Source organism: Pteropus medius, unplaced genomic scaffold (genome assembly GCF_902729225.1).
Source record: "Pteropus medius unplaced genomic scaffold, Ma_sr-lr_union100, whole genome shotgun sequence".
NCBI lineage: Eukaryota > Metazoa > Chordata > Mammalia > Chiroptera > Pteropodidae > Pteropus > Pteropus medius.
In genome coordinates, this window is record NW_024349803.1 from 10,282,625 (window position 1) to 10,308,610 (window position 25,986).

Genomic DNA, 25,986 nt, shown 5'->3' on the forward strand with positions numbered 1-25,986 from the left:
TTTTACTGCCACTGTTTGTTCTCTATAAATGGAGTATGTACCAAATGTGGGTATTTGAGTTGCCCACGAGGATATTTTGGTAGCAAGCTCATAATATAAAAATATTCTTTGATTTTTAAGTTACTGTCTTGTCAGGAAGTTAGAATTTATGTAGTTTTTCTTCAGAGTTATTTTTTTGTGATTCTGAAGATTAAGCTGGCACTGTGTTGGTGGTTAACTCTTTTCAGGGATTCAGAGTAAACTGGAAAAGTATTTTCTCCTCTCTATAATAATTTGTTGCAAATGGGTAGCAGTACATAAACATATTTTAGCAGACATCAGAAAGAAACAGCAAGGGACAAAAAAAATGCTTTTTCTCTGGTTTTTAAACTAATTTTGTTTTAAATAATATTAAGTATTGAAAGTTAAATATTAAAAAAAAATCACTATTACCTCCCCAGAATAAGTATTATAAGAAATAACATAATAGAGCAAGCTTTATTATACAAATAAAAGGAGGTAAGTGATTCCCTTTGCCCATTATGCTCTAACTCTCCCCTTTCTTTGTAGTCTTAGCCAGTTCAGACTAAATTAACTGTCTTGGACCTGAAAAATCACTCTAATTCTTAATTATTTTTCCCTCAACAGAAAGTGTGACAACTCCTTTATTTTAGTTTTTATTTTTTACATATGTCTGCCTCCTAGCAATGCTATTACTCCTCTGTCAGTCCAAGGGTCTTCCTCTTGAACCCAAACTAACTCGGTAGACTGTTTATGAAACCCTTACCCTTTTTCCTTGCTGCGAGCCAGACTTTTTCTCCCTGTAGTGGGTACTTAACAGAAGCAACATTCCTATCTCATTCATATGTAGGTGACATCCAACAGTTAATTAAGAAACTTAGCTGCTTCTTAACACTTATGCCCAGTTCATCTGTTGGCAAAGCTTGCAGGACTCACCACAAAGGTCCTACTGTCTTGTTATGTTTTTAGTGGGAACCAGGTGTCTTCTTTCTTCCCCATCTTATTATCTTGTCACAAGCTTTTCTCAGAATTATTTAACACAATAAGTATATTATAGAAATTCTAATGCATCTACCTTAAGTTAGATTATATAGCTATTGATGTTGTAGGTGATGCTGTGAATTTGTGATTTGCATGGCTTCAGATGTCATAATTTTTCCCCCCACTTTCTAGGAAGTAACAGCTAGCAGTCGCCACTATGTTGACAGGCTATTTGACCCTGATCCCCAGAAAGTTCTACAAGGTGTCATGTAAGTAGTATGTATTTAAGAGTCTCTCAAAAGTCTTGTTTGTTTTCATGTTTGAATCTGCCAAATATTATAATTCTGAAAATGCAGACTTATAACTTTTCTTCCATTTTGGAAAGACCCCTTAACATTCATGACTTTATTGTACTGTTAAAGAATGGTCTATTGTATAGCTGTTAACTGACATGGTTAGCTTCACTTTTTGGTAGAATACTTGTTTGACATTTTAAGGAACGTTTCCTTTGTAGAGTGCTTTTGTGACTTTAATATCCAGCAAAGCAAGAGCATAAAATTGATGATGTTTTATAATTGGAAAGGAGTGGGTGGATAGGTCAGAGGATTTTTGTTGTTTTGATTTTGGTTAACTCATTGACTGTCTCTCAGGCTTGGATATCTTAGTGATGTTTTACATATCAGGATTTAGAAAGCAGTCATTAGAAAATTTAAATAAACTCTCGATGACCTAAATGTCCTTCTTTTCTGCAAAATTCTCTGTTTAATGAGAGGAAACATTTTTAAGCAACATATCTGAGGTGATTATGCTTTAAAAAAATTAAATGGAACAAGTGCGATAAGATTGCAACTGCTTGAAAGATGAATTCTCCAAACAGCAGATGATCACACTCTTAACACATTAGTTCTAAGGAACAAGGTCTAGCCTGAGACTCCTCATAGGATTGGGGACCACATGGTGTTCACAGGCCTGAACTCCGTCCAGGGAAAGGAGGACACAATAAAAGGTCAGGATGGAATACATTTGGGATAGCAGTGAAGGCACAAATAGTCCCTTTCTTCTTCTCTTACTCTGCTAGTGTTATCAGCCAAATAGTGCTTTCAGTTTAACTCTTGCTTAACCATGACAAGGCTAGGATGCTTTGTTTTTAGAAGTTTCTACTGACTGCAATTCTCATCCAAACCCCATTCTCCCTTCTCTCATTCCCCACCCCCAAGGCATTGTAAAAGGGTTTTCTTGGGGATGTGCATTTGTAAACTGAGGCAAGATAAAAAGTAAGGGCTGCTTGACTATTTAAATTTAGCTAGAAGAGAAGGTGAAGAGCTGAATGGAGACTTGCCTGGGATACTTGACACCTTATTTTCACATCTTCTCAGTCTACAGAAATGAGAGATGATATTCCTTGTTTTCTCATTATGCTAAATAACTTTGTTTTTGTCCCTGTAACTAGGAAACTTTATAATCATTAGCCCCTTTTAGACTAGTTTGATTATTACTATAAATGTGGTATTAAATCATCTGTTAAATCAGTTTGGGTTGTACCTACATACAATTAGTCGAGGGGGTTAGCTTTGTATATTGATAATCCTAGAAATTACTAGGCAATTTAATCTAATCACCAGATTAAGAATCACTTAAGACTCCTCATTAAATAGTTTAGTTGAAAATGTCAGACTCATTAAGTGTTCAGTGAATGATAGTAGAAGGTGATGTTATTTATTATCCCTGCTGCTATGGTTATTTAGACAAAAAGCTAAATTTATCAATCAAGGATTCTACATAAAAGACATATCTTGAGGTGTAGCCGATATACGTAGCTAATTCTAGTGTTACGTCTCACTTTAAAATTTTTTTTTATTTACCACAACACTGTAGCTTCTTGAAAGTTGATAAAACATCAAATAAAGCATTTAAAAAATTGGAAAGAGCATATTATAACAAGAAGCTAAGGTGTAGTTTGATAGCTTAGTGCCTTGTAAAAAATTGTTAAGTCTCAGACACTTAGCTGTCAGCTAAGACAGGTAAGAATGGTTTTTGTGAAGGAGTGGTAGAGTGGAAAGAGTGTATGATTTTGCATTTGGACAACAGTAGGTTGAATTCCTGGTGCTGACATTTCATGGTGGAGCCCTTTCCCAGCTGTTTGCTTAGGCAAGTTACTTAACTCCCTTGAGTCTCAACTTCATCATTTGTAAAGTGAGAGTAATACTGCTAATCTTGTCAAGTTGTTGGAAGGATTAAGTCAGAAGTACCAAATTCAGTACCTGGTATGTGGTAGATACTCTCAATTTGGCACTTTAGTAGTTAGTTATAATTGGCCCTAATTTAAAACAACTTCAAAAATAAGATGTGATTCTCTTCAAGGATGAGAAAGGAAAACTCAAATAAAAAATATCAGATAAATAAAACAATTCAAACTGAAGGAGAAGAGGGAGAGGGGGTAGAATTCTTGATTTAGACAAGAGAATGTGAATGATAACACATTCCAGCCAATGTGATTGCTACTTATAATACTAAAATCTGTTTATAGTTTGAAAGGGACAGATCATCCAGAATCATTTCACTTTATATCAGAATAGATATGGCCTTATAGCGATATGTGTAGTGTGATTTGGTAAAACTTCCTTTTCCCCAGAGAGAAATATTTATTTTGTCTGACTTAATTCTTTCCTGAACTTTGGAACTGTCTGAAAATTAATTATACATAGTCAAGAGAATAAGTTAATTATATTTTTAACATTTTTAAGTAACTTTGTCTCATGCTGGAATCATACGTTATTGATAGAGGACAGGGGGAACCGAAATGAGGTTTATGAAAAGAGTTGACCAATTCTTTTTTTTTTTTTTATATGCCTTACACAGCCACTGTTGAGTCAACCAGAGACCGTTACTAGACTAAGATAGGTAGGTAGAAGGGAGATGTAAACAACCAAAGGCAGCCTACTAATTTTAGAGAAGGAAAAGACAGAGGCTGAAGTAATAGTCCCACATCCAAAATATCTACTTGAAAAGATATAAAAGAATTGACAGTTAGCTTTAGCTATTAGACAACCAGAGTTTTCTCATTTTATTGCCTATGTTAAGCTTGATTTTTCTCAATAAAGATTGTGAACATATAAAACAAAATAGCAGGAAATAAAAAATTGAAGAAATATAAGATAAACAATGAGTTTTCATCATGGTCTATAACTAATCTACTCAGCTGAGTAACAGCTGTAGCTCTACCCATAAACGTAGAGAACTTCTCTGTAGATAACATCGTAAAGGACAATTTTACTTAGTGAATATGCCCTTGTTGAAAAATACTATTAAGCATAAGAACTGCTTGATTTCAGTTGTTGAAGAATGAGGATTTATCTAGAGATAGATTTTTTTTTTGTTAGTACAATATTTAGCATAAATTTAAATGTTTCTATTGTATCAAAGATTTGAACACAGAATCAGGTACCGAAAGAGCAAAGTTTTAAATGCATAACTGAATAGATCATTAGATATAGAGTAAGATATGGAGCTACAACAGAGAGTAGGTATATGTGATCAACTGTATTACATTGTAAATTCTGAGCTTCCTCTAGTGTAGAAATCCGCGTATCATTTAAGAGAAAACAATTAGGATTTTTTTTGGTGATTTACTGTGGTATTAGCTCAACCGTGTTAAATGTCATAGTTGAAGAAAAATAACTTAAGATGTTTTTGTAAGTCGTGAGTCAAAGCTGTTTAAACACTGTGGTTTTTTAAAACACATCTAAATTAGAGCACCTGATCTGATTTTTACATAAGTGATTCTCCATGAGAAGATCAGCAGACATCCCTATGTGGCCCTGCATTGATATTCTCTGTGTTGAAAGGCATAAGATGATATGAGCCAATATGGCTGGCTTTGTAGTTTGTAAGTCAAATAGAAACATAACTAGACAGGCTCTCTCTGGTAAACTCAGGCAGGCAGTTTGGATACTATAGAATTGTTGTGTGATTTTCACCAAGTATCCATTTCTAAAAAGTGTCTTCTGAAGTATTTTAATGTACTAATGAGAAATAGTTTGTTTTTGTAATGATTACTCAATTTTCCAGGAAATAATGTACATCATTTTCAGTAGGTTATAGACAGGTTCCATTTTCTCACATGAGCTAAAGATATGTGCTCCCATAAAATGAAGCCTTTTGTTCTGAAGACATTTTAAATTAAAGGATAAGTTTTAGGATAATTCAAATGAAATATCTGAATAAAGAAATAAGAAATAAATATATATTTGTGTGTGTTTATGTATGTATGTGTTGTACGTATGTATTTATGTATATATATTTATCCCCTTAAAACTTTTAATCAGTTACTTTTAAAATGTTATAGGTAAACATAAACAAAGATGACTTTAATACCAAATGAAATAAAGCGATTCCGAATCTTTAAAACTATGCATTCTGAGACAGCTCAGTCAGGGAATCGTTTAAAGGCTGGCAAGATTCTCTAGAAATTATTAAATCAAATTGATGTAGTTTGTACATGTAGATAGGTAAGCTGTTTGTATATGTGGGATTAACTTTAATACCAAGAATAGCTGTATATTGGTTTATAAATATGTATATATCTTTTCATATTTCTAAACCACTTAGCTGTGTGCTGCCATATTATTCCACAATGCTCTAACATGTTTTTGATGTTCTTTGGAATGATTACATATATAAAAAATATTTATTAATATGCCATAAAACAGTTTGGCGTTTATTATTAATGCAGTTATTAAATTTCACTCTATTATTGAGAATGTCAGGTGATTTATAATCATATATTGATAAAGAGTTAAATACAATAACTTAATTTCTGAGCAGGTATTTATATAAATTGGAACTGTATCTGACACTACATACATTCCAAAAATCTATACTATAGGTAATTTGTTTATAAAATTGAACTAAATTACTGCCAATTCTCAGTTCTGTTCAATTTATTCCTATAGTAAGTGCACTATAAATGGCTAAGTTGACTTGAAATGAAATTCATTGTATATTTCTCAAGCACCTCCTAAATCAAAGACTAATGATAAAAATAACTTTAGTTCGAATAATAAATCATTATTATTTAATTCTTTTAAAATTGGCAATTCACACATGGCAATGGTAACTTTAATTGGACTATGACTATATCTCATTCCCTAACCATGCTGGATAATAGAAAACTTATTGTACTTAAGTGCTTGGATATTACTTTTTCCAAAAAGAACATCATAATAATTACAGGGACAGAACAGTCAGTATGTTTGTTTTCTAAGTCCAAATAATTGTAAGTTGCTTACCATGTTGCCTTATACTAGCTATCTACAAATAATGTATTTTCTCTTTATTTTATGGATGTCTTATGAGCAGTGAGTTTTTATAAATAGGTCACACTTTATACTCAGATTATAGCTTTCAGCATCCAGTATATTTTTTGGCTACTTCATACTTATTAGACCAAGAATGAATGTACAGTATTCCAAAGAAGAGCTTCTTCGGGTAAGCGAAAATACAGTTTCAAAGTGAAAATGACACAAATGGATCTTTAGCTTCAGACTCCCACCTTCGATAATTTTAAAGATAATTTTCTGTTTCTAGATAATATTATGTTTTCAGTTAAAACTTAAGCTCTTCTGACTGTTTAGAAATATGTATGTTTGTACCTGATTGAAACTTCATACACTCTGGCAGGTCTAGATTCTAATTATTTTTTTTACTTTTCCTACTTTTTTTAATGGCCTTGTGCAATGTTTACTTTCTCTCTTGATTTTGATCACCATCAGAATACCCTTAGTTTAGACATATGATGTAATAGGTACTGTGTATGTTGTTTTAATATTTGAGCCCTTTTACTTTACCACGCTAAAAATTAATCTCTTTCAGAGCAAAGAAAGGAAGAAGAAAGATTAGCTTCCATGTAAAATAAGGTGCCACTTGAGTTCATTTATTAGTGGGCAAATTTAAGATGCTAGTTATATTTTAGCTGAAACTGTTTTCTGACAAATACAAGTTTATAACATTTTAATATTGGCTCCTCTTTTCCCACTCTTAAACAGTGGGATAACCCCAAGGCTTACTTTTTAGCTTTTCTATCTGGATATTCTCATCTCACTCATAGATAGTTAATTGTGTCCAAAATGAAGATAGATCCTTATCTTGCTAAGGCATTTATTCTCCAAGCTGCCTAGTATTCTTTACATCCCGGTACCCAGATTTGAAGTAGTCACTTAAGATATGTCATATATTACATTTCCTGTATCTATCAAATCACTTTGTTAGCTGCTTCTTGAAAATGTTCTTTGTATTAACGGTTCTTATGGTTGCCACTCAAATCACTTGCACAGAACCAGATACCTGGATAGATTGATTAATTCCTTCAACAAACATTTCGCTGAGTGCCTACTAGGTACTAGGCATTAAGTTAGTATGGGAGTATATAAGGATGAATAATGTAGTCACTGCTCTGGAGGATCCAAAAATCTAAAAGAGGAGACAGATAACGAAAGAGATAGTTTTATTAGTGGATGCTGTGACAATGATAAGTTCAGGGAATCTGGGGACCACAAGGAAGGGCATTAGCCATTTAGTTGCTTCTCTTAATTTTAGTATTATCTGCATTCCAATCCATTCCACAGTCAGCTTATCGTCCTCAGTTATTGTTTCCTTCATGTCCGTTTTTTAATCAAAAACATGATTGCTCCTTAATCCATCTCCCTTTAGTTTGTTTTCCCTGTCACTTGTCTAACTTTATGTTCCATGCCCTCTTAAAGGGAACATTCTTTCCAATCCAGGCTCCTGGTACTGCCCCAGAAACATGTCATTTTCATTTCCAATGTGGTCTTCTATGAATGGCTTTTCTTTTTGCCCTCCCCATCTACTTACCCAAATCTTGGCCATTTTCTAAGGTTCATCTTAGTTCCTACTATTGCCTCAAAACCTGTTAAGCTTGTATTTTATCATCTACTTTTCTAAGCTCTGTAAGCACTCATTTTATAGCCTAGCCTTACATTGTTGGTGTTATTTTTGTCTCCCCAAGGAGATCGTAAACTCTTCAGATCAGGCATCCCATTTTGTGATGCTTTTGTATCCTTCATAGAGCCTAGCACATGCTGAGCTCAAAACTAATGGTTGAATTTCAGTATATAAGTAAGGCATTCCCCCCCACCCCCCAAACATTAAGAATTGGTAGATATGAGATTATATTCCTTTGATCTAGGAAAAAGACATCTTTGACTGAAAGTTAGAAATACTTTTACTTTGTATAAAAATGTAAAATTGAAACACGGAATGAAAAAGGGAAACATTTCCTGAATTCTTTTGTCTTTTTGTCAGATGGTTACAAATGCCTGATATGCCAGAAGTAATGGAAAAAATACTTGACATAGTTGAGACTGGCTTTGTCATTTAATGTGAAGCTCTGAGAAAAGCCCCAAACTTCAGTCTTAGCTTCCTCAACTGTAAAATGGAGTTAATCTTACTCAAGGCTGTGATAAAGATTAAATAAAATAATGGATATGGACTGCTTTGTAAACTTCAAAGCAGGATATAAATCTTGCATAGTTTTGTTGTGCTCCTATTTTGGATGATAGTTGTGAGTTTGCATTTTACAAAAATATGGATTTCTTATATGGTACATTTTGTAACCTATTGATGGTAATTTCTCTGATATTTCCAGGTCAGACTGGTTTTCTTATCTCACAAGAGGAGACAGAATTCTATCCTAACAAAGTAATGAGTGTATTATGATAGAGGGCATACAGGAGGGACAACTGACCCAGACCTGGGAGTTGTCAGGGCATGCTTCTTGGAGGAAGTGACATTGACATCTAAGTTCAGACTTGAAAGATGAGTAGTTAGCCTGAGAAAGGTATGAGGGAGGGGATAAGGAGATAGAGAATAGCTATACTCTGGGAACTCAAAAAAGCTTCATCTGCTGGCTCTGAAATGGAATCCTACCCTGTACTTAGCTCTGCTAACGATGAGTATATGTGATGATTATCATCTCTTTTGGTTCTAACTATTTCATAGAAATGATCTTATAGAATGCCTTTATAGTAACTGAATAGAATTTATTTATTGAATATTAACATCTCTTCTTCCTTATCTAGCACAGATATATTGTCCTTATTAGAGTCAGAGCAAGAGTTTTTTTTTTTTCAGACATTGGTGCATTTTATTAATCGTGTTCTCTTTAGGCTGGATTTACTCTATAATTACCAGCTGCCTCTTTCATGTCCTTTTTGCAAACTATTAAGAGAACTGGACAATTGGTCTTAGAAGGGTTTTTGTTTTCTTTTGTCTATAAAAACATTCACTCTGGCATGGTTTCAGATATTTGAAATGTGTTTATACGGTAATGTGGCGATACCCCATTTCTGCTTAGTTTAGGAAGAATGGGGAGAAATCTGGACAAAACATTATAGTTGGGAGTTCCGGAACAGAGAGAGCATCCAGAATGGCACCTGGCATAAAATAGACTCTCAATAGATAGCTGCTGAACATAAATGTATTGCATTAGTGTAGGCAGAACACATCAGGAGAAGGGAAGAAGCTGAGAGTACGCGACAAACTCTAGATTAGGATCTGTAAGCTGATGATTGCGAAACAAGTCTCTAAGAAAACCACAGGCATCCGTAAGGAGGTAGGAGCCTAGATGTATAGTCTCTCACTAACTGTGCTTTGCTAAATGAGGCTTTGATATCACCAAATTTTATAATCTTGTATCAGAACTTGGTAAAAACCTTAGTAAGCTTCATTCAGTTTGGTGCCATAAACAAAAAATTACTCCTACTTATCCCCCGTGAACCATATGGAAAGGCTGAAGGATAGTTTACAGAGAGAGAGTTCAGGCCCTGAAAAATAAACCCACCCTCAGGCACTGAGCTAACGGAAGAAGACTAAGCAGGCACAGTGTTTGGCTCAAGACTTAGGAAAATGCTATTCAAAACCTTATGGGGAGAATCAGCTTTCAACATATCCCTATGCTATAGCAGTGTTTTTCTGCAACAATCTAAGAAGGTAATTGAGAAGGATTTTTAGTGCCAGCGATATAGGTTAGTATTGGAAATACATGCTGACTATTAGCATTTAGTTGTTGATTTTTTTAAAGTAACTCTCGTTTTCTACTGTATTTTTCTACAAGATCATCATTTGCCAACTGTAGAACTTTTTCAGGGTTGTAACTTTTAAGGATGGCAAAAAGTTTGTATATATTGTAGAGCTTTGCCTCCTAAAAGAAGGGAAGTCAAAAGAAATGCTGGATGACTATTTAACGGACCTTTCTTGGAGATATGAAAGAAATGGGTGAGCCAAGAACTTTGAGGCTGTATTGTAGTGATCTTAACGCTCTCAGACCTGACTTCCCCTTATAAATATTTTGTAACACCCCCTGTACTGTGCTGAAATTAAATCCATAATAATATAACCTACTCATGTACATAACTCCAAAAATGCCTTCCCTGCATATAATATAAAGGAAAAAAATTTTAAAGATGTTTAAAAAAGATAATTTATAATGTTTCAATATGTAAATGCATAGGTATGACTATGTTAGAGAACTTAATGAAGTAGTGTGAATGCAAGAGCTGCAAATGTGGACTAATATAGGTATATATGGTAATGATGACTCAAATACAGTGCCACTGTGCTAGTGATCTGATTTTCTCAAATGAAATAACTTTAAACAAAAAGTATAATCTCCCTTTTATTTACAGGGCAGGTACAATACTGAAAAAGAAGGTTTTTAAAAAATTTCAAAGTATGCTTTCTGTCTTTTTATAAAAACTATGGTCAGAAATTTCCAGATACCTTCATAAACATCTAAAAAGCCCCTAGGGGGCTGTAACGCCCTCTTCTCCAGTTAGAGAACCACTGCTGTATAGAATCACATAGTGTTCCAGTGTTCTATATTAAGATAGCATTACAGACCAATTGGGGTATTTTTTATTAAACATTTTATTAATAGTACTAGGTTTATATTGAGCTATTTATTTTTTCTCTACCATTATTTTGGGATCAACCACGTGTTTGTGAACCAATTGGTCATCGATAGAGTACTCTTATGGTGGAATAAAATTTTATTCCTGGTGAAGATCTGAATGTAGCTAGAATCAAAATACTGGTGAATATGTGAGAAAGATAAAAGATTTTTTTCTTATTTTTGAATCTCCTTAAAAGATAATTGACTCCTAAAGCAAAAATAGTAACAATATGTTATGTTGTTACTAATTTAAAAATAAAATATGTGACAGTAGCAGCATAGAGAATGGATGAGGAAATGGAAGTATATACTTGCAAGGCTCTTAGAATACACATGACATGGATTGACCAAGATGTTAAAAGATGCACGTGTAGATTGTAAAGCAGCCACTAAAAAAAGAACAGATCAGAACCCAAAGAGGTACAGCTAATAAGACAATAAGGAGGTAAAATGGAATTATAAAAATTATTCAGTCCAAAAGATGTCAGAAAAAGACTGAACAAAGTCATTCTCTCGGAAACAAGGTCAGATGCTTTCTGTGGGCCGGTTGCTTTTACTCTCCACTCTCAGATCTGTGAGTGAGCAGGTGGTCTATATTTCTTTATATTTTAAGGTTTGGTGACCTGTTTTTGAAGAACTCAAATTTTTTTTTTTTTTTGTATTGGGGGTCTTTTGCCAGTACTCAAGATTTCTCCCACTTCCCCTACTCCATTACTCTACTATTTTATGGCCCCCAGGTTCACTCAGCACCTGTCTCTATCCTTTCTCTTTGGCAGTCCGGTGTTAAAGGGTCACTGACTTCTATACTTGCCAGTCCAAGGTGTTGCATAATAAAGATAAAGTAGAATGAATTGCTCTTTGATTTTTCTGTGACATCTCAACATACCTTACCCTTTTCTCTTCCCCTGAATTCAGAGACATGAAAAATGCTGTAATTGGAAACAACAAGCAGAAGGCCAACCTCATTGTTTTAGGAGCTGTTCCAAGGTACGTTTGCTGCCATCGACACCTTTTTCTGCTATTTGTACTAAGTTTCCAATGTATTTCTCATTCTCAACCATAAGATCAATTTTTTTTTCTGTATTGTCTTATTCTATTTTTAAAAACTTAATTAAAAAAAAATGGCTGTGAATTATATGAAGCATCCATTAAAAAATAATAATAAAGTACCAGAGAATGGAAAATAAAGTGAATATATGAATACTTTTTGGAAATTCAAGAAGATCATTGACCCTACAATAAAAGGATATGTCAGGTAGATAGGCAATGTTATACATCAGCCTGCTTCTTTCTTCCCTATCTCCTCGGAACCTTGGCAGTTTTTGTATGATTAGATAATAATTTCTTAGGATTCTCAAAACTTTTTTTGAATTAAAAACAAAAAAAAGACCTGCTTTGTTTTTAATTTTTTCTTTTTAAGTAATTTTTAGAATTTGCGGTTTTTTAAGTTAACATAGAAAGTTTGATTTCTTCTGATGACCTAATAAGCTTCCTTTGGCAGACAGTGACATTTGTATGACTTCCTATTTGCCTTTGCTACTCAGATCTAAGTTTTATGTGCAGTTGTTATAAGTTTTGCGTTCAGAATTTTAAAATGCTTTGATTTTTTTCTTTTCTCTTTTTTTTTTCTGTATTTTAATATGGGATTAATTCTGTATTTTAGTATGGGATTAATGGTTATGCTGTTTTTATCATAACCAACTTCAAATACATACTTGGTAACTATAAAGCACTCAATAGCCTTCCTTAGGGGAGTAGTGTTCATATTTATATATATAATAAATATGCTTTAGGGAGCATGATGATTCTACCTTAGAACATAAGAGAGACAGTCATAAGTGGTAGATGATTAGAATTTGGGGAGTAGTTGTTTGGTGGGCTGGGCTAGAGTGGATGTGGGAGGATCCCCTCATTCCCCAAATGGGAGAATTGGAGGAAGAAGAGAGCTTCCTTGCTTGAAGAGCTGAACCAAGGATTCTGAATATTCCCTCTAGGCTAGACCTTTGTGATTTCTGAACCATAGCTCTGGATAGTCAAGGTCCATTTCTAGTCTGAATTTAAGATCTGGCAGCACTTGGCATTGCGAGTCTTCATATCCTGAAGTGGCAGGTAACATGGACTGTGGTGTTGCTGTTTCTACAAAGACTACTTCTGGACAACTTTCAGATTTATAGTTCCGATAAACTGAGATTTTATGATAGTCCTTTTGCTTAGAATAAAAAATGATCATTTCCTAGCCCCCTATAAGCTCACCAACTGTATTTTTAGTATGTGCGATGTATCAGTAGCCTTTTTCTGTCCCATTACTTTTAGCTAATTTACTTTTATTTAAGTTTTTAGTCTCTTCTGTTTATCAAGTTCCTTCTTTTTAGATTGTTGTACTTGCTTCAGCAAGAAACCTCAAGCACAGAGCTGAAAACCGAATGTGCAGTGGTATTGGGAAGTCTTGCTATGGGTACTGAAAACAATGTCAAGTCTCTACTAGATTGCCACATTATCCCTGCCTTACTGCAAGGTATGTGGAGAAGTCATTTTTGTACAAGTAAAAATTAGAATCAGTTTGCAACGTTTTAAGTAAGGGTTGAAAGAGTGAATTTCAAATCTATTTTACTAGGACTACTGTCCCCAGACCTGAAGTTCATTGAAGCTTGCCTCAGATGCCTGCGCACCATCTTCACCAGTCCTGTCACTCCAGAAGAGTTACTGTACACAGTGAGTTTTAGTTGTTTTTGAACCACCAGTTACATTTCACTAATAGCATGCTTCTAATTAGCATCTCAAAACTCATCATAACGGTGTTAGTTATAGAAAAATCTCAAGAAGTACTTGAGTTCTTGCTAATTTGTAAAGAAGTAAAAGATAGTCCCAGACTTTGAGGAATTTTTAAGCTTTTTTTTAAAAGGCCCATTTCGATCTCCTGATACATACAAATTAAAGCAGTATATTTAATTCTAAATGAGTGATAAGGAGTTCTACTCGCTCTAGGTTAAATCCAGCAGAGAAGGCTATATAGAGAAGCTAGAATTTGACATTGGTCTTGAATAATAGATAAGATTTTGAGAGTAAAGGAGCCAGTGTAGGAAAGATCTATGTAAGAGAATATACAATACAGTAGACAGAATAGTCTAATGCGGAAAGGGCATCAGTGTTAGTTTTGACTGGAGAGGTGAAGCAGAATCAGCTTGCAAGAGGCTTACTTGCCAGGCTAGAATCAGAATACATGTGAGAGAATCCAAAGATCTTTGGAGTCATTCAGTAGTTTTTAAAAACCTCAGGGATAATTAGGGGGTGTTTTTATCTGTTGATTACACGGGACTTTCTTAATGAAAATTGTCCAGGCCAATATTTTTCGAACATGCTTATCCATAATCCATGATGAGAAATATATTTTCCATTGTCACACTGTGTATATGTGTGAATTTGTGTGTGTGTGTGTGTGTGTGTGTGTGAGAGAGAGAGAGAGAGAGAGAATATCCTGAGGCAGTCTTCACAAAACAATTCCATAAATGTGATGCTCTCTGTTTCCTATTCTGTGCTTTTTCATTTTTTAAAAAAAATGCTGGTTGTTATTCTCTGAGCTAACACAAAGAATTAGAATATCAGATCGGACACATATGAATCAGAGATCTTATCTAGAATCACACTTTACAAATATTTCAAGAATAAAAGCAATCAAGAGGCATAGGCGAAGCTAGCAAGAAGAGGGGACATGTCCTATGGCTCTATAATCTGTCCTCTACACATCAGACACATCCTCCTCTGGCCTGTAATGATACATAAGGTCTGTAAGGGAAGTTTGTGGGTCACCTCGCACAGCAAGGAGGCTGTAAATTATGAAGCATCTTAATTTTATACCTCAGGGATATGTGTGACATTCTTCAGGGAGCCATGTCTCATAAATCCGGAAATTGTTTACTACAGTGGATCTCAAACTTGAGCATGCACTAGAATTACTTAGCAGGCTTATTAAACACAGATTGCTGGACCCTACCTACAGAGTCTCTGATTCACTGAGTCTGAGGCGGGGCCTGATAATTTGCATTTCTAACAAGTTCCCAGTTGGTCCGTGGACTACTCTGAGAACACTAGTTTACTATAAGCAGCCCTAAATTGCGAGCATCCACCTCAAAGCATTCTGCAGGACTCTCTTCCTATATCAGTCTGTTTTCCTAACGTCCTGTTGTCCAACCACCTATCTTCTTTATCCTGGAAGTTTCTCCCTAACCACCAGACCAGTAATAGAGGGAGAAATTGATCCTGGCCAGCTGTTTAAACTCCTTCCTCCTCACTCTCTAAACTGATTTCATAACATGCTAATGAATCATGGTGCATAATTTGGAAAACTCTGGTATACGCCAACTTAACTTTTTTACATTAGAAAAATTAAGTCCCAGGGACATTGAAATACTTTCAAAGTAAGAAATGTAAATTTTGAAACATCTCAACTTTATGCCTCAGAGACAGTGGAAAATCCATGGAAATTGTTGGATGGGATAATGACAGAGAGCAATGTTTCAGTGTAATTAACTGACATCTGTGAGTTGGATTATTTAGAGGCCAGATGCCACAGCAACTCACGCACTAAACTCAAGACAGCAGTCAAACTGAAGGAGGGCATGATGTCTCATTTGAAATCCTATGTATCCGATGGGTGAATTTGGGCAAATTGTGTAACTGTTAAAGAATAGTTTGCTCAACTGTAAACTGCAGATATATAACACAATTGGAAGAAAGGGGGTGCAGATGTGAAGAAGCGGGATGGGAATACTGAGGGATGAGAGAGCAGTGGAAGAAAGGAAGGAGATGGAAGTGGTTTTAAGAACCTAATAGAGGCTTTTTAAAGTCTTCCTTTTGATTGCTTATTCTATCTTAGCTGCTGCCCACTTCCCTGTCTTCTTCCAGTGGAACCATTGTGTGCCCCCCGCTTCCCAGTAAAATAGATGGGTACTGGACAGTCTCATCTCTCTTCCTTTGCTTTCTATGTGTTTTAGTACCTGACTTTTTTTTTTGAGGTTCCATTTTTTTTTTTCATTTTGTTTTTAAACTACTTTTAATAACATAGTGGGTTACTTAAACTACTTTTGACAACATAGAGGGTTATACTAACAAGCAAGAGAAAAAGCTTCTACTTGTAGGGAATCAACAGCCTTCTGTTTTGTTACTTAGCTTTTATATATCTTGGGCATTCTTTTCATTCTAAGGGAAACCCCAAATCTTATTCATCCCAACAGTGATATTCTTTTTTCTTCCTGCCCTCTGTTTTCTTTAGTCAAAGTGTGGTCTGTGGACCAAGCAACATTGGCCTCACTTGGGAGCTAGTAAGAATGCAGAATCTTAGGTCCTACTCCAAACTTATGGAGTCAGAATCTGCACATAAAGAATATTCCCTGGGAATTTGCATGCACATCATACTTGAGAAGCATAACTCTGAGGCTCATGTCAGCATTGACTAGGATTCTTGAGCTAAGTCTCCTTTTCATCTGTGGTTCAGGTCAAATCTCTTTCACCTTTTAATCCTTTTGCACTCCGAAAAAAAAGGAGATTCCTGGGGAGCCCTGCAGCAGGTTGGGTAGATTCTTTTCCCTCTTCCTGTACCATCATGTATGTTGCTAATTGTCAGCAATAGGTGGAGAGTATGCTATGAGAAGTGGCTCTTGTGAAGATTGAAATTTACTAACTATAGTCATTATGAGTGATTGTTACTGGTTACTGACACCATAACATTTCAGAGATAAAAATTGCCAAGTTTTATTTTTACACAATGATTCCTCCTTGTGAACTATTTATTATTATATACCTTACTAGTTACCTCACATTTGGGTTTCAGAACAGATTTCCATCAAGTCTTACTGAAGTGATTTTGTTTTATTGTGGGAAGATAGGCTCATTATGGGAAAGAAATTGAGAATTTTCTGTTCTTATATTTTATTTTTGAATATTAAAGCTGTTCTCTTTGTCCTTTGCCCAGGCAGTTTTGATGGCTGTGTTGCTTTTGTTTTCCTGTGTTCCTTAAGCAGATTTGATTTACTGTCATTAAGATAAAAGGCTTGCATAATTACCTGCTCATGGATATAGTTTGTTAGATGTACCCACAGTGCCTGAGTTCCTTGTTGCTGTGCTCTCCTTCCCCTCAACTCCAGGATGCCACGGTGATACCACACCTCATGGCGCTGCTTAGCAGGTCCCGCTACACCCAGGAGTACATCTGTCAGATCTTCTCACACTGCTGTAAAGTAAGAATCAGAATAAATATTCTCTGTAATGTAAAATCTTATATGCCCTCAGGTGATGTGCCTTTGTGTATCCTCCCAGATGTAATCTATATATATAAGCAGACTTATTTATATGTCACCCTCCCCCCTTTTTTGATACAAATGATAGTATATCATATATACTTTATGCACCTTGCATTTTTCACTTAACATGTTTTGTTTTAAAGGCTGTTCCCTATCAGTACATAAGGAGCACCTTCTTTTTTTTTTTAAATAGCCATATTGTATTTTACTGTATAGAAGTACAGTAATTTATTTAACCAGTCCTCTATTGTTAGACATGTAGCTTGTTTCCAGTCTTATTACAAAACAGTGTTGCAACAAGTACCTTGTATGTAAGATATAAGAAACAGAATTGTTGAATCAATGAGTGTGTGCATTTGTAATTTTACTACAGATTGTCTTGTCTAGAGGTTGTACCATATTATAATCTTACTAGTAGTGTATGATCAGTACTATTTCCCCACACCGTCAGTTTCCACATTGTTGGAAATTGTTTTAAGTAATCTCAGACAAGGAGAAATTTCTGTCATTAAAAGGGCCTGAACGTAAACTGAGGAGTGCTATAAAGTGCCACTTATTTTGCTTTGTAGTTTACCTATTGAGTACTTTTTTGATTATTTTAGATCTTTTTGAATTTTTTTTCAGGAGAGCATTACTCACCTACTTATAATACAAATACAAAGTGAGGAGCTGGGGAGGTATAGAAAAGAAAGGAAAGAAAAGTAAGCACCCACATACTAAACTAGGTAGATACAGACCTATGCTATTTTAGAACAGTTTTCAAAAAAAAAAAAGAAAATTAAATTATTTGGTTCCAGAAAAATTATCTATTAATTATAATTTAAATGTTTAAACCCCTTCCCAAATCCTAGCTGATTATCACAGCCTATTCAGTTCCATTTAAGACATTTAGAATTTAAGATTTTTGATAAAAATCTTTGAAGTTTATCTTCCCAGATTGCTCTGACAGTGTGTAAGCTAACTCACAGAACCAGGGATTTCAAACAATCCTTAATCTTTTGAGGTGGGCAAAGAAAAGCTTCGAGAAAACAATTTTGTTGCAATTCATTTGTTAAAAATGAGCTGAACTAACAGGGTGTAGAATCTTCCAAAAAGAAAAGATATTTTATAGCCAGCCGTGGCAGGTAGAAAAAGGTACTCCAGAACTCTCTCCCTCATTAAAGATCTTTACCTGAGTGCTTGAGAACACAGCATCTACCAGTTATAACTACAGTAATCCCAAAAGGCACCAAAAATTGAACCTGGGTGTTTAAAATTACTACATGTCAAATTATGTTAAATTATGAGAAGTTTTAATAATCTCATTCCTGAAGTTACCCAAATTGCTTTTAGAATTTTTCATTAGAAACTTCTCAACACTTTTAGGCTTCCTCAGTTGATAGGCTTGCTCATCTGAAACTTCTCAACGTTGTTTTAGTTGAAATCATAGATAAAGGAATACTATTAAATCACTCTTTCCCTGAAGAGAACTTAGGTTGAGCAAGAATTTACAGGCACCCTCATGCCACGAACAGAACTGACGATGTTACTAGAGAAAATCTTCTTAACTCAGTTTTCTTTTAGCCTGATAATTAGCATTTGCTACTGTAATTAGATGATCAAATCTAAGTTTTCTGAGATACAACTAGACCTCAGGAAACATAATATTTATAAACCCAGTGACAGCAGAAGTAACCTAAAATACAATACTAATTTCTCTACTGATATACTAAAAATGTGTTTTTGAAAACAACTTATCCGATGATCTCTGTATTATTAATTATGAAAACCTTTTATTTTCATAAAAAAAATTTTCAGTTTACATATATGCCCAAAATAAGATTCATAATAGAATTTTAAGATTCATTCACAAATTTGTATACACTAGTATCAATATTAAATAAATTTCCATACTTTGGGGAGAGGAGACAGAAGGAGGAGAGATTACTATTACTAAAGCATTATGTTATAATTATATCTTTGACATTCTCTCCCGGTTTATTGAGGAGCAAAAAGAGGCCGGTATAATATTAATTGGTATTCTAACTTATAAATTGCTGCCACTTAAGAAGTTGCTCAGATTTCTGAGACCTATCTATTGGAGTTAAAGATCATGAGGGCTTATGTGCCTCCTACCCTGTGGATGCTACCTCAGTAACCCCAGATTCATGTAGATTGACTTGGAGAAATTAATAAGAGACTTGATAAGAATCAAGTGATAGTTCTTCCTCTCTAGTTGGTTTAGCCACAAAATCTTTCCTTGCAATTGTTATTACATAATCCTGTGTATGACCAAAGAGGAGGAAGAGCTTCTTTTGTAAGAAATACTTGCTGCAAACTTTGGGGCAAAGAATTTGAGGGATTAAAAAATAAATTGTCTTGTAAGCAGTGGTGAACAGTACGTTCAGAGTATTGCATTGTGCTTGATCTTTTCACCATCAGTAAGTGATCTAGCTCTTGGGAAAAAAAATGCATGCACATAGATATTCATCGAAGTGATGTATGTACTAGTAAAAGACTGAAAATAATCTAAATGTCTAACATAGGGTACTAGTTAAAGTATGGGACATCGTACAATGGAATAAGGCCAAAAAAGAAATGAGAAAGCCCTTTATGTACTGATATAAGTGATCTCAGAGATATAGTATTAAGGAAATAAAAGGTTTAGGGTAATATATATACATTTATAGTATATATATAGTACTTTATATATGTAGAATTCTACCATTTGTGTTAAAAGAGGTGGAAATAATATACCTGTATATTTGTATATGTATAAAATGTCATGAAGAATGTAAAATCTATTAAGTTACCTCAAAGAAGGGCAACAGAGGTAGAAGAACAATGAGATGCAAAGGGCAGAGGCAGCATCCTGCCTACTTAGCTATTCTGTTAAGCACTGCCAGTATTAATTTGAGATGTTCAAATTATAAGGAAAGGGGAAAAAAATCTTAGTATGCTGACTTGTTAGCTAAGGCTAATCGAGGCTTATCTTCACTATTTATTCTAGTTACCTACTTATTACTAAGTAGGAGAAAATAGGAGACCCTCCTTTTCTTGGCTCCTCCATTAAAGTCTCCACTGTTTTTATAATGAATCAGCCACAGACTCCTATGTTTCAAATGAGACAATTCAAGTAAAGTCTTTAGAGCAGTGCCCAGCACATAGCAAATGCCCAATAAGTAGTACCGATAATTTAATTGCAGATATGAGAATGAGGTAGGAAGACAGAGAGCACACTTACAGCCTGTGCCTTGAGAATGTCAATATTTTCAGTTATTATAAAAGCAAGTTTGCACTATTCTAGATGGATATATAATGGTAAATATATCAAGCAAGTGTACTCTGGGAATTTATCTTCATACCCTAGGGATCTGCACAGAGATGCAGCTTTCAAGTTCAACAAAACATTGTTTATAATAGTGAGACATTCGAACCTACCTAAAATATGTAATGGAGGTTTTCCTGAGCAAACTGTGGAATCTTATACAGTGATTAAAAATAAGAAATTAGGAGTTAGAAAATATATAGAGATTAAGAGAGAAATTGCTGAAGTTTTTTTTTTAAGGACCCTTTTAATAGTATATAAAATGTTTAGCAGGTTTGTTTACTGATAGAATATGAATGAATAATAATCTCCTCACTTCAAATGATGAATATTTTGGTCCAAGAAAGAATGAGTACCCCTAAGATAGTTGATACTTGGCTAAACAGTGGATTGGAGAAATTTGAGAGCTTTTTCTAGGCTAGTAACTGGTTTTCAGTGGTAAACACAGACAAGTAGCCTACTTTCAGTGCTACATTTTTTTCTCTTCTGACTAATGGTAAGCATGATATACCATCCTTGTCCTGGCTTCAGTTGACTTTTCATTATTTGAAGGGGTGGGTAGGACATAAAATGAATGAATAAGAACTGTGACAACTTCAAAGCCTTGCATTAACCTTTAGCTTCTGCCACTTTAAAGATCTTCAGGAAATCAATTAGTAGAAAACAGTTAATGAAAAATAAAACCTGAATTTTTCTATTTCTTCACCTTTCTACTCTAAGAAGTGATAATTTTAAGAAGAGAAATGAGATATAAATAGAAACCAAAAACACGTTATTCTTATCTTAGTTATGGAGTGTTGTGTTTTCCCACCATCTCAGTGTTCCCTAATGTGCTGACATTGATTAGTCTCTGCTCCACTTCCTCTTGCAGTTATTTAATTTTAGAGATCTCCCTACTAGTTTATCAGTCTTAAGTTGTAAGAATGACTACCACTGTCTTCTGTGGCATAGGGTGAGGTTGTGCATGTGAAATGTAGAAGTCATAGTAGTTCTGTTGCTGTGATGATATCTATTTAAAAATTGCGATGGACTTGTGCCAGGATAATGTCTGTGCCCTCTTCCTTATTTTGGTGAGGAAAGAAAGCAATAATTCTGTAGAACTGAGATGAGGTAAGATATGGCAGCCCCTTGTAGGACTAAAAACAATGTTTACACTGCGTTTTAGGGGATGGGTTTATGCAAGAGAAGAATTCTACATTGTATTGAGTGTGGTTTTCTACATTTAAGTAAATGTTTTATTGGAATAAATTATTACCTTTCTTAATGTATTATCATATTCTCTTTTCCTACAGGGTCCAGATCATCAAACAATTTTATTTAACCATGGTGCAGTTCAGAATATTGCTCACCTACTAACCTCAGTATCTTACAAAGTAAGACGTTAAAAATTATGACCAGATTTTTGTACTTTATTTTTGATTTCTAAACTCTTGCTCTAGAAAGAGCCCCACATAATTTATTGCTTCTCTGATATCGTAATCAAGAGTAGCATTTTATCAGTAAAATGTTAATGGGGCATTGTCTTACCTATAGAATTCCCCTTTTTAAAAAGAAATAAAAAAGCTACCTTTGCTTTTCCATTTTTTTCAGAATATGGTTGTGACATGAGTTGTTATTGATTTTCACCTGTGATCATTAATAGTCTCTTCTTATTAAGTGTTCATCCCAAAGCTGATGCCTTGAAGTATATAGGAACAGTGGCTTGCAGATTTCATATTTGAGACTTTTATTTAGCCACAGTGACTTAAACTTACAGCATATACCCACAAATACATCAACATTTAAATTGTGTTCTGTTTTGTATTTTGAATTAAAAAGTCAAGGATTTGCAGATTTGTTAATTAAATTTTCTTTACTGTCTTATAGGTAAGTGGCATATGATATATTATCAGGAATGTAGCTAGTACTTTGGACATTTCATTGTTCAACTAGCAAATTGTAGCAAATGCTGAGACATTTTCCTTATTGTGTCACATTAGAACTGGGTATGCCAGAAGTTTCCTGTAGAGAAGGGACACTGTCATTTTTGTCTTCCCTTCGCTTGCACTGATCGTAGTCTTCTCTTTTGGTCCTTAGCTTTATTGCAGCCTGCTAATATGTATGTTTTCCCCACCTCAGACATCCAAAGTTCACTCTTGGTGAAGAGCTCACAAGGATAGGAGCAGTGCCCAAGTGAGGGACAGGGCTTCTTCACACCTCAGCTACCTATCCTGCCAATCTCAGGTTCCACATAAGAACATCAAATATGGACTCAGGCTTGGAAGTGAGAATTAGATCATCTGGTGAAAACCGAACAGAAAGAATGAAAAATAACAGCTGTCATAGGAGCTTCTGCAAATTATAAAATATGTTGGATGTGGTCAAGAGTTTGGGCCTTTGGTATCATCCCAGACCAGTTATCTGATTTTAAGGAATGATAGCACAATTATAGGTGTTTGGTGTTTTAAAAGTTAAGTTAAATTAGTCTAGTCCTCATTAAACTTTTATTGTAACTTTGTTTCCTCTCTTCTCCCATCCTTATCCCATACACAACTATAAGAGTACTCTTTTTATTTTTATTTTATTTTATTTTATTTTATTTTCCATCAGTCACTGTTTTGTAGTTTGAGAAGAAATGTCCCACTTGAAAGGCAGTGAGTAGTTAATTGCTATTAAGTTCCCTCTGCCTTACCAACATTGTAGTTTGTACATTTTTTTTTTAAATTTGATTAGAGATTTATATAGTTCTGTTTTAGTTACTACTTCTTCACTGTTTCTTTTGTTACATCAAAATTAATTTTAACTTTTTATAATTTTAACTTATTGCACTCTTCTTTTTTTTATTCCTTGAGTCCTTACACAGGTCTTATTTTTATTCCTTGAGTCCTTCCTTTAGTACTTTAAGCAAATTTAAATAGTTATTTCTTCAGAAGAGTTTAGATTCTGAGATGTTAAAATTCATATTTTCAAAATTAAAATAAATGCTTTGTTTACTTGTTCATTTATTTTATAGGTTCGAATGCAAGCACTGAAATGCTTCTCAGTTTTAGCCTTTGAAAACCCCCAGGTATCGATGACCCTCGTAAATGGTAGGCTGGAACTTTCAGTGACACCTACATGATTTAATTTATGAACTTTGTAGATTTAAAGAATTCCTTAATTCTTGTTGTTTGTTTTATTTCTAGTTTTGGTTGATGGAGAATTATTACCACAAATTTTTGTGAAGATGTTACAGAGGGATAAGCCTATTGAGATGCAGCTCACATCAGCAAAATGGTAAAAGTCAAGACAATGTGGGAAGAAAGACAGTGCTTTATCACTATCTTAGAATATTTTTGGAAAGCCTAATTAGCTTACTTCCTATCCCCACTTTGTTTTGGGATTTTGAAATGAGGAAATTATGGAGTTGTCTCACATTTTTTTAAACGGATGTGAGTTTTTACTCATTTTACTCAGTAGTTACTCAGTAGCATGTAGAACAGGAACTCTCACAACATCTGAGACTATCTACAGAAAATTACTTTATTATTTACATTTCTTTCTCCCTGTATTTCAGTTGAAATAATACAGAATTAAGTCAGATTTAACCAACATATTATGCTAAGTATTAAGCCAGGAAAATATAGATACAGAAATACAGAGTGATAACCAAGGCATGATTTCAGAGAATGTGGCTTTCTCATCTTTAGGAAAAACAAAACAAAGAATCCCTTTAGAGATATGACAGTTTATAGGATACTTATATAAAGTCCTTATTAGCACAGTTTCTGGCTCATATAGGCATTCAATACATGTTACTTCTGTAATTAGCACATTAACAGATACATTGCGCGACAGATAAGTTGTGTAGGATTCTATGCGCAATAAATTTTAGTTTCATTATTTAAGAAGCTGTGGCTCTCTAATATTTGGCTAGAATGGAAAATTTTAGTGAATTACTCATATACCATGAATTGTTTATTTTTATTTGTATTATTTGTATTTTTTATTTGTTTGCTTTTTTTCTTCAAAACTGAGTATTTGCTTCTTTGTAAGTAAAGTAATCTTCTCATGGAACTGATTTTAAAAAGTAATGTGGTAGCAAGCCTTGAGATAATGATAACAACTGTAAAGAGTTCAAACCTCTATAATATTAAAGTAAAGAATTTTGCTGATTTGTTTATAGCTTTCCCTAGAAGACAGAACGTGAGGTATTTTAGGGTTTTTTTTTCACCCAGCATACTAAAGGAATCTAATTCAGAAAGGAAATTCATTCATGAAAGTTTCTGAAGTGTTTAATGTTCATTACCTGCTTAGGAAGTACAAAGTAATTTTATTCTTATTCAAAGCCAGATATAATTATGAAGGTAAATTGTTTTTCAGTAGCACTAAATTTTTGACTAATTCTCAAAACCACTACTGGAAACCTCTGAATAATTTCTTATGGATACCTATAAGTGTTCTAAGTTAAATGCTTCTGCGATACTTCTTCTGCTATTGAACTTGGACTGTCCCAACTTCTTTTAAACTTAAGATAGTTTATTAACTTTATATTTTACTTTTAGTGGTTTTTTTACTTTTTATTATGGAAAATTTTAAACATAAAAAAGTATAGAGAAAAATACTGCAATATGCCCAGCACCCAGCTTCAAAATTTACCCACCTATTAAGGCAATTTATTTTTAAACAATTTTGTTTTTTTTGTGTTTTTTTTTAATATCTGGCTTACTGTGCATATAGATCAATTGTCTTTTGACTATTAAATTAACAGAACTTCAGATAAGGGAATATCAAAACCTTAGGATAAATAAGAGTAGTTGTTTTTTTTTTTCATGAAATCTTAAAGGTAAATAATTTTCCTTTTAAAGCTTTAAAACACAAACAAAAACCTATACTTTTTGCCATCTTATTCCAGTTTAACTTACATGTGTAGAGCTGGAGCAATTCGGACGGATGACAACTGTATTGTATTAAAGGTGAGCTAATTAATTCTCCCTAAAAGCATGTGAAAATTATCCAGTCATATAAGTATTAAATATCAATATTTGTATTCTTATTTTTTTTACACATTTATCACTACGATATGTGTGCATAGCATAAAACAATAATAGAATATGCTGTGCTTTTCTTTTCAATGGGGTGCCGTGTAGTTTTTAAAAACTAGTTTTAGATGTGTTTTGAAAGCCAAAGTGAAATAACTCTTTTCTTATCATACTTTTCATTTTTATGGTAATTAGGAGGATGTAGAAATGGTAAAAATATGTAAACTTTAGGTGAAATAGAATTATATTTTAATCTTTGATATTCATTAAGTTTGTAACAGTTCTATAGGCAAGCAGTTTACTAGCTCTGCAGATAAAGACTTTCTATCACCCTCATGGCAGATAATCAAAAAGCATAATGAGAAATAATAAGTAAATGGCACGTGAAAGCAATCATCATCATTGTGGTATGTCCAAATCAACTAGAACTCAGAA

At 34.1% G+C, this 25,986-nt stretch overlaps 1 protein-coding gene across 2 annotated transcripts in view; it reads left to right on the forward strand.

Moving 5' to 3' along the window:
- The window catches only part of ARMC8 (armadillo repeat containing 8), a 90,432-nt gene that overhangs the window by 17,873 nt on the left and 46,573 nt on the right, over window positions 1–25,986 (forward strand). Inside the window, exons 2-10 of one of the 2 annotated variants that reach the window (XM_039837259.1) lie at window positions 1,174–1,250; window positions 11,864–11,935; window positions 13,321–13,463; window positions 13,563–13,660; window positions 17,089–17,181; window positions 21,844–21,924; window positions 23,544–23,619; window positions 23,716–23,806; window positions 25,425–25,485. In XM_039837259.1, coding sequence (XP_039693193.1) covers window positions 1,174–1,250; window positions 11,864–11,935; window positions 13,321–13,463; window positions 13,563–13,660; window positions 17,089–17,181; window positions 21,844–21,924; window positions 23,544–23,619; window positions 23,716–23,806; window positions 25,425–25,485 — 792 coding nt within the window. The remainder of the gene's footprint in view (window positions 1–1,173; window positions 1,251–11,863; window positions 11,936–13,320; window positions 13,464–13,562; window positions 13,661–17,088; window positions 17,182–21,843; window positions 21,925–23,543; window positions 23,620–23,715; window positions 23,807–25,424; window positions 25,486–25,986) is intronic. The other variant, XM_039837260.1, reaches the window with a different exon arrangement.